The sequence below is a fragment of the Anser cygnoides genome, chromosome 7, assembly GCF_040182565.1.
Source record: "Anser cygnoides isolate HZ-2024a breed goose chromosome 7, Taihu_goose_T2T_genome, whole genome shotgun sequence".
NCBI classification, from domain to species: Eukaryota; Metazoa; Chordata; class Aves; order Anseriformes; family Anatidae; genus Anser; species Anser cygnoides.
Window position 1 is genome coordinate 9,272,880 of NC_089879.1, and position 12,777 is coordinate 9,285,656.

The 12,777-nt window shown below is 38.7% G+C and overlaps 1 protein-coding gene across 1 annotated transcript in view; it reads left to right on the forward strand.

Annotated features, from left to right (window-relative positions):
- NRAP (nebulin related anchoring protein) overlaps window positions 1-12,542 on the forward strand; it is a 50,525-nt gene extending 37,983 nt beyond the window's left edge. Inside the window, exons 32-42 of the mRNA XM_048060506.2 lie at window positions 977-1,075; window positions 1,864-1,968; window positions 2,315-2,422; window positions 4,070-4,381; window positions 7,069-7,173; window positions 7,849-7,947; window positions 8,058-8,162; window positions 9,463-9,570; window positions 10,202-10,513; window positions 10,760-10,912; window positions 12,125-12,542. Coding sequence (XP_047916463.2) covers window positions 977-1,075; window positions 1,864-1,968; window positions 2,315-2,422; window positions 4,070-4,381; window positions 7,069-7,173; window positions 7,849-7,947; window positions 8,058-8,162; window positions 9,463-9,570; window positions 10,202-10,513; window positions 10,760-10,912; window positions 12,125-12,223 — 1,605 coding nt within the window. The 3' untranslated portion in view covers window positions 12,224-12,542. The remainder of the gene's footprint in view (window positions 1-976; window positions 1,076-1,863; window positions 1,969-2,314; window positions 2,423-4,069; window positions 4,382-7,068; window positions 7,174-7,848; window positions 7,948-8,057; window positions 8,163-9,462; window positions 9,571-10,201; window positions 10,514-10,759; window positions 10,913-12,124) is intronic.
- The last annotated feature ends 235 nt before the right edge of the window (window positions 12,543-12,777 follow it).

Here is a 12,777-nt window from a genome sequence, read left to right on the forward strand (position 1 = left end):
GACTCACTGGATAATGCTAGGCTCCCTCCCCTTGCGTTTGATCACTCCAATCATGTTCTAACTGCAGATAGGCGAACCTGATGGAATTCAAGGTTTTGCAGGCTTTGCTAACTTTTCACAAATATTTTCTCCCATGTTTCAGACCTAGGAGGTTGTTAGTTTATGTGATTTATTTTAGTTTTAAAATGTTGTGGTTTTTCTTTTCTGTTTTTCAACTAAAAAATAAGGTTGTGACTATCTCTCTTAAGTACCTTGTACTGTTCCTCCAAAATTAGACTGCAGAGTGCCCAGTACATTACACTGTCCTCAGCTTGACTTCTGCTTTGTGGTCTTAGATTGCTTTTCACTTGCTGCCTTCATGTGCTATTTTTTTAAACACTGCTTTAACTAGATTTTTCTCTCCTTTGTTTTGTTGTCTTCTTACAGTCTGTACTAGTTTCAAATCATGGAGTTTTAGCCCATGTTCAGATAGATGTGAAATTAGGAAAAATAAGAGTGTTCTTCATAGCTGCATTCTAGTGAATGGATCCCTTCTTGCAGTGATCTTAGTTATTTTGTTCACAATTCTGACATAACACCACAGGTTGGATGGAACCTTATCTTTCCCACCAAAAAAAAGATCATTTGGCTTATGCAGCACCTTTTCTTAGGATTGGATTTACCTTTACTGTAATTCCACTAGCTAGGGTTAATGGCACCAAGGGGTGAAACAACCTTATTACTATATTCAACATAGCAGCACTTTTTTGTTTGTTTGTTTCACACCTTATTCCTTACTTTTCCCCTGTGAGACTTGAGTTCATCACTCAGAGAAGCAAAAGGTAAATTAGTCTAATGGTTAATAGATAACATATCCTTTGCAAGGCAGGGTTTTAAACACACTTCTAGTGTGTTTAAGTACTAGTGTTGGAAAATGTACCTTATCTGACAAGACAATTTAGTTATTCTGTTCATTTTTCTTTGTGTATGAACTCAGAGTAAATATCGTCAGCAGCCACATTCCTTCAAGTACACATCGGTGACAGACTCTCCTGGTCTCCTTCATGCAAAATTCAGCAATATGATTGCTAATGAGGTAGGCTCTCCTAACGTGAATCAGAAAATATGCTTTTCAAAATGCAGAGAGAGGGATGGAGGAGTGGGAAAGAGACAACCCTGTTCTTGAAAGAAAATGCATCAAAAAGAAAGCAAGCATCACTGAATTCTGCTTTTGCACAGTTAGATCACATTTTATTATTTCCAGACAAACATTTAATCCCATTTTTCAATTCAGTCTCTTTTTAAAAAGCTTGAATAGTGCCCATATGTCCTGTTATCAGGTGTTTTTACATGAAACAAAGCCTCAAAAGATCATTTCTGGGGGGTGTTCTTGAGGGAGCTTATTTGCATAATGCAGTCCACTTTTGAGGCCTCCAGAAAAAGAATCTTTTTTCTAATTTTCAAAAAACAAGAGAAAACCCACAGGTAAATTACCAGAATTGTCTGTAATAACACGAGGATAAAAAAATCCAAGCTAGAAAATATGACGAGTCTTACTGAAATGCCAGCTCTTTTAAATAACCCACATTCAAGGTGCCCTTAATGTTCTTAGGTCAACTTTTGGCCTCCTGGGAACATACAAATTCAAGCCTAACAGCACAGTGGGTAGGCTTCATGATATATGCATAAAAATTGATTTTAAATTTGCTTTTCTTTTATGCCCAGAAAAAAACCAAAAACATACAATAGCACTGTTATATTCTCAGCTGTTTTTTCAGTGGCTGACTACAATTGTCATAATCATAAACAACTTAAGCACTGCTATTACATTATTGAAACACTGGGAAAATTAATTGCAATCGTCTTTTTTGATCTCTTTTCTAGCGTCTCTATAAAGCAGCAGGAGAGGACAGTCAGCATCACTATACACCAACGCTGGGTCTGCCCGAGTTTACACGAGCAAGAATAAATGCAGCCAATCTCAGTGATGTAAGAGGTTTTTATATTTCTTATATGAGTTGGAGGATGAGTTGTGCAATGTCAAGAAAGATGGATAAGTAGAGGACTTTTTAGATCTGTTCTATTTATGCTTTCCCTGATTTGATTATATTTATCTCCATTAGCATACATACAGTTGTAAATTAAATCTACATAAAGAATAAGACTTGTTTTGTCTAAGTTAGTAGGATTTCCTCAAGATAATTAAAAAAAAAATCCTTTGATTATGAGGAATGAGACTGTAACTCAGAATAACAAATGAAAGAGGGTTCCTTTGTTTGTTCCTTTGTGCATTTAAAAGTGAAAGAGCAATCTAAATGTGCCTTTCCTACTTTAGGCAAAATACAGGGAATCTTGGCGTAATCTACGTGCTCAAGGCTACAAGCTGACAACGGAAGCACTCCCTTTCCAGACTGCGAGGGCCTCCAGAGAAATTGCCAGTGATGTGAGTTGAATGATTCAACCTTCCATCTTGCCTAATTTCTGTTAACTTCATGTAAAACAATGTCTAAAGCAGATTTTACTGAATTAAAGCAACTCCATAACCATGTGAGACAAGTGTGAGACAGAATATATTACTTATGAATGAGATTCTTTGTGTGAATTTAAAAAAAAAAAAAAAGGGGGGGGAAGAAAAAAAAAAGAGAGGAAGAATCACTGCTAATCGGGAACCAAGCTCAGTTAAACATCTTCCAGTGGGAAATAGCTGGTGAATTAAAGTATTTGCAGACAGATAAATCAGAGAGATTCTGCTCCTCTCCAGGCTTTTAGCTTCTCATATTATAAAGTGCCCACTAATTCTGTCCACCCTGCTTTGAACTGACTTTTGGAAGTGCTTAGGGCTCCTGAATTGAAATGAAGTCAGAAGAAGTGTTCTTTAAATCTCTGTAAATCAGGAGCTGACTGTCTGGTTAGGAAGTGAAAATTAGTGAATTCTCTTGTACATGTGTTTTTTTACGGCCTAAAACAGAGGGAACAAATCTTCTTACCCCTAAAAATATACTCTCATTTAGGTTGTTGTTTGGAAAATACTCAGACATGATGTTATCCATTTCTCAGAAAGCCCAAGTTCATCTCAGGAAATTTAACAAGAAAAAACTGACAATTAAGCTAAAATTAATTAAAGAAAGTATTTCTTTTGTGTAGTATTTAGTTGCATATTTTATCTCTAATATGATAAAATATGAATCTATTTCATGTGCATTTGTTTTATGAAGCAGCTATATCTAGCTGTAATGTATACTTAACTATATTTTGCAGAGTGCTTTTGGTTACAGCTTCAGATCTGCTCTAAAGGGTACAAATCCATAATAGAATTACATCCACTTACAACAGATCTGAATTTGGCCCTTCATCTTCGAAGCACTTTATAAACATTAGCTACTGTAATTTAATCCCCACAACTCTCTTGTGTGGTAGATAAGTGTTATTATCCCATTTCAACTACATTATGAACTCTTCAGGGCCCAGGCCTTCCCTTTAAAGTTCCAAGCACCCTGTTGATGCTGTATAAATAATCATTATCATCATCATCACTATTTCACAGAGAGGATAAATGCAAGATCATAGGGAGAGTTATAGTCCCAGCTAAGATGAGAATGAGGGGTTGCTGGTGCTTATTCTTGTGTTCAGGCCACCATCTTAGGTTTCTCAACATAGTTATTGATCCAGAAAGACTGAATTTACTCTATAAAATAGCTGGGTGGCATTTGCAAATCTGAAGGCTACAAAGTGCATATGTTTCTCTGTATAGATTTTTTTCTTCTTTTGTTTGTTTCTCTTACATTCTCATTCCTAATGATGGGATCATAACTATGAGAGATAATGAAAGTCCATGATCTGAGGTTAAACACGACAAATGCTTAGAGGATATTCAAAGCATGTATTGAATTGTGCTTAACTTAAATGTTGCCACTACTGTGATATTTAAACTTGAGAGCAATGAGAGATTCAAAAATTACTTTGTAGCACTGCATACTCTGGCTGTTTTTACAGTCAGCATAGATGTTTCCATGTTTTATCCTGAGTTATTTAGCCAGAGCAGCCAGCCTAAGTTTGGCACGTTTTCACTTTTACCCTTTTTTATTTTTAGTACCAGTATAAATACAACTTTGTGATGGAGAGAGGAAAGCACATTGGTGCCAGAAGTGTTCTGGATGATACCAGGTTGCTGCATTGCTTGCATGCTGCCAAATTACAGAGTGAACAGGAATATAAGAAAGGATCCCAAGGAGTGTGGTCTCAGTACCATCTGCCCATGGACATGGTGAATCTTGTCCATGCAAGGAAAGCCCAGGCCTTAGCAAGTGATCAAGATTACAGAAAGAGACTCCATGAATTTACAGCGCTCCCAGAAGACATGAAGATGAAATGGGCCAAAAAAGCCCACATGCTACAGAGTGAGGTAAAGACTTTCCTTCTGTTGATAGTAAACTGAACTTAGCAATAACAAAGCTTTGAATGACTGGAACAAATTGTATGCTGACATTGGGCAGTGGTTTTAGGAGGATTGTAAACTTGTGTATGTGTAGCAGCAAGATATCTGATTGCGCATATGGAATAAATGTGAATCAGAGGTTCTCATGTTATGAATCTGACAGAAAATCATTGTGGTCACTTACCTGAGGGATGTAAAAAAGCTCTCTTGACATTTTGGATCACAGCCAGGCAGAGGTTTGACAGCCACTGCCCTACGTGCAGAATTCTTTGTGCAGGAAATTAAATGCTCAGAGGTTGCTTTGAGATATGGTGCTAGAGGGTCATTTTGCAGACAGATCTGGGAATATCAAACAACCAGTTCCCCAGATGTGTTCACAGAAATTGATCTCACAAATGTAAGTTCAGACAAACTTCGACAGAAACGATGGAATCTCAGAATGGGCAACATCCAATGTCACTTCGTCATAGCATGTTTACCTTTGTTCAGGGGCAAGCTATTGGCTACGTTCAAACACACGTAAATATTGAGTTCATGTATAAGGCTGCATGGATGCAGGTAGCTGTATTTTAATGCTTTAGTTTCTGGAGTCATCTTTCCTTAGGTGCTTTGTACCACAAAGCTATATTTGGGTGGGTTTTTGTTGTGTTAGAAAAGAGACTGAATGATCCAACAAGGAAGTGCAAAAGGTTGTTCAGGAAGTTGTTGTAACTCTTTATAGGTTTTCAGAGAGCTGATCACACTGAACTCAGGATTTTATTGAGAGACAAAGTGATGGGATGTCAGATCTGAAGGTCAGATATTTACAGATAGTCCAGCTATGAAAGTCAGTGTGGCAATCAAAGCACTGTAGAGCTTGTAACCTTTCTTACTCAGTGCACTTGCTATCTAGTATCTCAAATATACTAGATATAATACTATATATATTATAGAGTATATAAATATCCTCTTTGTTGCCAGAAAAAGACATCTTCAAAGAACCCTCCTTAACTTCTCTCTTCAAATAGGAGCAAATGATCCAACTGAAGGATCCCAGTTGGATTTTATTATTATGGTATAAAATTGTCTTTTTTTCATTTGTCTAGATGAAAATAAAAAAGTGTTACCCTGGGAAACAGAGGTATCCCAGTGGAGGGCAGCAAAAATAAGGATTAGGAATGAGTGAGAGAATTTTGGCTGTAGTTTCAGATCAGTACGACAGACACTAGAGAGTGTTTTCACTAGGGAAAACACTTTGTCAACTGCCTTTCAGTTAACAACCTTCATAGCACTTGGTATTGTGTGTACAATTATAATGTTACATATATGTAATGTACGCATATACATATATAATCAGATGCTTTTAAAATTAATAAAATAATCACATGTTAAGCCATTCCCTGAGGAAAGTCTAATACACCTGCTCAGGCCATCCAACAATGCCATAGGTACTTTCTCTGTGAAGTCACAGAAATCTCAGTCTACTTATTCCCTTTCCAAATTTACTGCTCCTATCCCCCCGCTGTGCAAATCAGCACTACTTGATTGATTAAACTTTCTTCTTCCTGGTTTACTACTCAGTAGAGCCCACCAGTTGCTGCCTCCTGGCTGATGACTAGTCCTCACAGCTGCACTGCTGGTAATAGACAAAGAGCTCTTAGCTGTCAAAGTATGCTAGCTGTCTCAGGGAGCAGTGACTAAGCAACTAAATTCACTATGCAGGTTTTTGGAGATATTCTCGGGATGGTGTGGAAGCTGTTTTTAGAAGCAATTCTTTGCCTTTCCAAATGCCACTCCTGTCTTCTTCTGTAATGGGTAACTGATGACATAGAGGTTATTTAGATCCAGGTAGGCAGCATATTTTGCTGTTTACTGATCTGTGATGGTGGTTTATACTATAGGAAAGTGTAATTTCCAAGGACTTAGTCCTAACAGCATGTAGTTTAGAGCTTGCCTAACAAGGGTCAAGGTAGGAGATGAATAAGGACCTCAGGACTTGGTTCCCTGCCTGTAGACACCACAGAGAAGATCAAGGTGGTTTTGTCCGATCCCCTCACTGTCTAGTAAGGATAAGGTACAGCACCCATTTGAGCTTCCTGGTTGCTGTCCCCTTTTGTGTATAGGAGAAAAAAATACTGAAAAAATGGATGTTTGGATTAGTCACACAGTGCGCCAATATCATGCAAGGAGAAGTCAGAATTGTTGGGACTGAGAGTACTTTACTGGTTCTGACTTTTTATTGGGTCTGTCTCATTTTACTTTATGGATCAGGAGGTAGAGGAAGTCTTTAATGCGAGTAAAGAATCTTAAGTCTCCTCTTAGAAATGGGGTTAATGAGGAAGCCTGCACCAGATAAAATAATTAGTATTCTTGACTTGAACTCACCTCAGAAAATTATTTCAAAAGGGTTTCTTTTACGCCCAGTACAAACAGGTTATTACTTACTGCTTTGAGTCATGCTAATTCACTGGTGGGGCCTTCCCTTGTAACTTGCATATGATACATTATTTAATTCCTGGTGGAATGAACAAATGCAAACAGTTTGGCTTTACGATCTGATATGTGCATGGCAAATGAAAAACCTCAAAATGTTAATATGAATCAGGGAGATTTTTTAAAAAACCTTAATAGCTGTGGATACAAAACTGATAGCTAACGATTTTCATTTTTAACAGCATCGCTATAAATCAGACTTGAACTTCATGAAAGGAGTTGGTTGGATGGCTCTGAGATCTCCGCAGATAGAAAGTGTAAAGAAGGCTGGAGAGCTCATCAGTGAGGTAACTGATAAATCTTTCATGGGATAGCACGTCTGTAGGAATTGTTTACCATCAAGGCTCCTCGTTACATGACACTTACGAATGTAGCTTATCATTTCCTTTTGATGTGGGAGCCTGTTTATACAAGGTGTAAGTTACCAAGAAGCAGTACGGGAGATGCAAGTCCACTGTGTGACACCTGCTGAATATTTTCCATTCTGAATGAAACACAAGAGTATAAACAAAACATGTAGCAATAAATAAATGCAGTAAATTCTATTATGAAATTCTAAGCAGGTGCTTATGGAAATATTATAGAAAGGTACAGCATTGACAGTCACACTGAGGGGGCATTAGCCTGCTCAGTATTATGTATTAATGGAGAAGAATTATGAGCTGTCAAAAGTGTAGTGTTCAAAATATTTTGCATGTGAATATCCAGTGCAAAGTCCTTCTTACAAAACAACAACAAATTTTGGTGCCTGGACGTTACAGCAACGACACAGTGGTGTCCTTTTTCATTAGCTGAAGGAGCAACTGAGACTAAAGCAGAATGGTATGTTTTTATTACTATGGCTTCAGGAAGGTGATATTTGTGTTTTGCCCCAGTTATCACACACCCAGAATCATGATATATCACTGTCTAACAGAAACATCCTGTTTTTTTCTGTTGTTTGCTTTTGTTGCCTCCTCCAGACGAAGTACCGTCAGAAGCCAGAAAGTTTGAAGTTCACTTCTGTAGTTGACTCTCCAGATTTGATTCATGCTAAAAATAGCTACCTCCAGTGCAGTGACGTAAGTTTTATTTTACTATAAATGATCATAATTTCCGTTGTGCTATAATGCATTATAGAGTTGACCTCAGTTCTAGTATCAGTTAAACTCAATGACTTTTGACTCCTCAGAGGCTGTACAAGGCTGGAGACTCTGAAGCCAGGCACAAGTATACCCTGCCTCCTGATCATCCAGACTTTATCCGAGCCCGCCAGAATGCACTTCACATCAGTGATGTAAGTAATAGAGGCCTTTACTTTGAGGAATTGACTTGGTAATGGTCATTACCAATGACCATTACCATTTAATGGTCATTAAAGAAAACAAATTTGCTTGGGAATGAAAAACTTTCATGAATATGTAGAAGCTGGGTTCTTCGAGCCTGACATGAACTGAAAAAGCCATAGCTTGTGGACAGCTTACCCCAGGCAGAGGCACTCAATTTATCCCTAATATACCAATCTGTAATTAAACAGTTGTCATCATTAGCTGCAGGGTCACATTCACCTTAGTTTGAAAAAGGCTTTGAGTTCCTTGTTTAGTGTTAGGTCCTCTATAGGTAAAAGAAAGAAATAGGATTTACAATCTTTGAAGTGACAGAGGAAAAAAGTAACATGGCAAAGAGGTGATTGCACACAAACAAAAAGTCAGCCCTAGACCTATTAACAAAGCACACAGGAAAGACTGTATTGGTTCTACCCAGGCTGCCTACTGGTTCTTGCAGGACTTCTGGCATCTCAATTTACCTTTGGACTAAGCACCACCTAGCACTAAATCCATCAGTGAAACATAAAAATATCTTTTGAAATGTGAAGCGGATTTTGTGCTGATTTTCATACAGTCACAAACCCCAGAAAAGATGAATCAAAGTCTTACAGAAAGAAAATCAATAAAATCAGAAAGGGACAGCCAGAAGTGTCTGCTAAGGTACAACGGCTGGGTAACAGGATGTACAGACTGGAGGCTGGTGTAAGAATGCTTCTAAGGGAGGAAGAACGAAATCTAGAGAAATTTTTCTCTTCAGGATGTAAATGTATTTCACATCCACAAAGTCGCATTAAATATGTTAGAACTGGCTGTTATTCCAGATGAGTTAATGAAGCCACATGTGGCTGTGGAATAGAGACAGGGATCATTAGAAAAGCTTGAAATAACTGGCATTGAAATTATGATGCCATGAAACCCAAGACACTGCAAGTGGATGCATCAAAAGAGAGAATAAGGGCAATATCAATGCAATATTGATGTGACTGATGCATCACAGTTTCTAATAGAAATTAAATCAAATCAAAAACAACCACATTCAAGTACAAAAGGAAACCCTGGTGGCATTTTTCAGATGAGACATTTTATCATTATAGGGAATAGAAAAGAAGTTGAAGTGCTATAGAACTGGATCAAAACCTTGGAGATGGTACTGATGACTCTTGATACAAATAAGCCCAGTAGGATAAAACATTTATTATTGCTGTTATGGGACTACGTTTAAGACACTGGGGGGAAAATGACTGTTTTGTTCTTTTCTTCTCAACACAGAAAGTGTATAAAACATCTTGGGAACAGACAAGGGCATCTGGCTATGATTTTAGGATTGACGCCATTCCGTTCCAGACAGCAAAGGCTTCAAGAGAGATTGCAAGTGATGTAAGAATTGTTCTGTTTCAAACACTTCCCAACCCTATTCCCATGCCACCCCCACCCTGTAAAAATGCTGAATTCTGACATAAGAGAACATTGTTCTGTTTCCCAAAAATGGGTGACCAGTGAAACCAAGTGCCAGTTAAGTGCAAAGGTTTCCAGCTAAAGGCTCCCATTAATAATGTCCAAGACCAAGCTGCTTTTCATTTCAAGGAGCTGTCCTTGGGAAGGAAGTGTATTATATTATAGGTAAATAAGCTAGGAATCAGGCTAGGGATAGCCAACCATGGGCTAGAATAAAGTGTGTCACCTTTGAGCAGAGAAGACGTCAAGAAAGCTGAAGATGGAAGAGCTTTATTGCTTATTGGGTGCATAATAAGATGACCTTTGGTTGCTTTTGAGAGAGGATTACTTTGGGCTCCCTAAGCCATTACACTCCCTTAAAAAATTAGCACAAAGGTCATTCTCCTAGAGTGTCACGTTAAATTAGCAGATACAGTTTGATACCAAACAAACCCTTGGTCTCTGTGCACTACAAGAAGCATTATGGATAGCTAGGGGAGGATAATTTATTTCATAATGGAATTTGAAGGTGATGTAAATATGAAAGTGAGATGCCCTTCTACATTTCCTGCAGTACAAATACAGAGAAACCTTCCTGAGAGGCAGAGGCCAGCAGATTGGATTCCTCAGCGCGAACGATGATCCCAAAATCAGACATGTCCTCAGAGTGGGGAAACTCCAGAGTGACAACCAATACAGGAGTGGATATGCCCAAAACAGGGCGCAGTTCCACAGTCACCTTAACCAGCCGGGGTTCCTGCATGCTAAGAGAAGCCAGCAGCTCGCCAGCAATGTTAACTACAAGCAGCCCTTGCACGAATATACTTGTGATCCTGAGCAGCTAAATGTGAAGCACGCAAAGCAGGCCTATAAGCTGCAGAGCGATGTAAGTACAGCTAAGTGGCACTGTCCTGTCAGGCGCTAGGAGCTGTCTGTGGCAATGTGCTTCACAGAGCTTGTCTGTCTACAAAATCATTCTTAAAAGAACGACAGTCTGTTTGTGGAGAACAAACAGTTTGTTTATTATTGACCCCGTTGCTCTTTATATGTTCTCTCTTGAAAACCCAGGGCATGTGGTTTGATTAATGTCAACCAAATTAAATACACACTAGTGTACGTTTCATTCTCTTAGGTAAAATACAAGTCTGACTTGAACTGGCTCAGAGGCATTGGCTGGACTCCCCCAGGTTCTTACAAAGTCGAAATGGCAAGAAGAGCTGCTGAGCTGGCATACCTTCGGGACATGGCAATGCAAGCTGCTGCTGCTCAGTATGGACCTCAAGTTGTAAGTAAATCATTCTTCTCACAAATTGCAAGAGCTCTGCTCTGTAGAAGGCAGGCAGGCACACATCCTGTTTAATGCTTTTGGATGCTCCCTGGACATTGCAGTTCTCCCAATTATTTAAACAGAATATATATTGCTTCCATCATCAAGCTTTGTGTACACCTCAGTATGAAGGAACCTCTCAAGGGAATTCAGCTATGTCAGGGTTGAGTAATTCCTTTAGGGATCAGGAAATGCCCCAGGACAGGATTTTACTTACACTACAGGATGCGTTTCCCTTAACTTTGGATGTTGTCAGATCTCAAAGTGTCCTGCTATATCCACAGAGAGCAAAATTTCAGTTGGAAAGGACTCCCTGTGCAACTCCCTTTCTCTTTTCCTGGTTTTGGCAAGACACATCCTTGTTACCCTGTAATCTCCACTGACAGCTGTATTGACAAGCTCAGTGTAGACTCCTAAGAACATAAAGCATACTGTGGGAAGCTTTTTGCTCCAGCCTCCTCCACCTCTGTCTGTCCCAAGCTTCAAGAAATTACAAACTTGTTTTTCCCCCAGGTTTTCCTTCTCCCTCACCTCCACAGCATGGCTCCCAGCCTGCAATTTCCCAGCATAATAGAACAAAAGTCCATACAGGGATCTTGTAACCCCTGCAGTTAGGAAGCATTAAGTTGCAGTAAGAGAGAAGCTCTGCACTTTAAATACTTGTTTCATTTAAGTTTTAACCTTGGCAACAAGTCAAACAATAACCCAACACAAAAGAAACAGGACATACCCATGACTTACATTCCCATCTGAAAAGCTACTCAGGAAATAAATTATAACTATGGTTGAGCAATGCAGGCAGTGGTGACTGCAGGCAGTATCTTCTTAAGCACTATGTGGTACTGATCTGATGGTCCCAGGGAAATCTACAGGTGTGCAATTCACTTGGAACTTGCTAGGTTGCTCGTTATTTAAGGCTCAATTTAGAAATTAGGCCTTGAGCACATTCTGTCCTTGGATATGTGTGTCATTTAACTTACACGCATGGGTCAGGTATCTGCACTTCTCCACGGCAGAGATGTCCTCAGTACAGAGCAGTAATTCAGATTTTGTCCAGTTGTTTCTAGTTGAGGTAATTTTTAATTTGTAAATATATTTGTAGAATAATAGTTAAAGCTTTCTCCTGTCTATTGGCTGTTCTCACAATTTAGTTGTTTGATCTTATTACAGGACCAACTGGGGGCAGAAGGATCTCAGCAGGTCACAGTCAATCCTGATGCTTCAGAAATTCTGCAAGTCAAGAGAAAGAAAATGCAGCTGTATAAGTAAACAGAAACGTGACACGACACAAATAGATTTTCATCTTATCCTGCAAATCTTGTAGCTTTTCCATTTTTCTGGAAAGCACAATAGATGGCATCTAAGATTTTTGTTTGTTTGTTTTAAAAAGCAAGCTAGACATTGCAATTTATAACTGATCTTTCTAATTTTTGCATGGATACTTTGTGATTTATCATTGTATGAATTACAGAGGCTGATATTTATTTACAGCTGTAAATGAAATTAATACTAGATGACTGGCAGGCTCAGCTTTGTACTACAGATGAATGAACCTGATTGGTAGAATATAAAATCATTTGTATTGGAACCAGATTTGTCAGATTTATTCATACTTCTAACCTTTGGAGTTTTTCATGTTACTGGATTATTGGCATCATTGACCTAGGAGAATACAAAAGCATGATTTTGGTGGCTTAACAGGTGAACAAGACAAGGGCCGGTGGAAGCAAAGTTATTAACTAACCAAGGGCATGTCTTTTAGTGGACAACAGAGAATTTGTTCTTGATCAACAGGATGTATTTGGATCACTTTAGTTATTCAC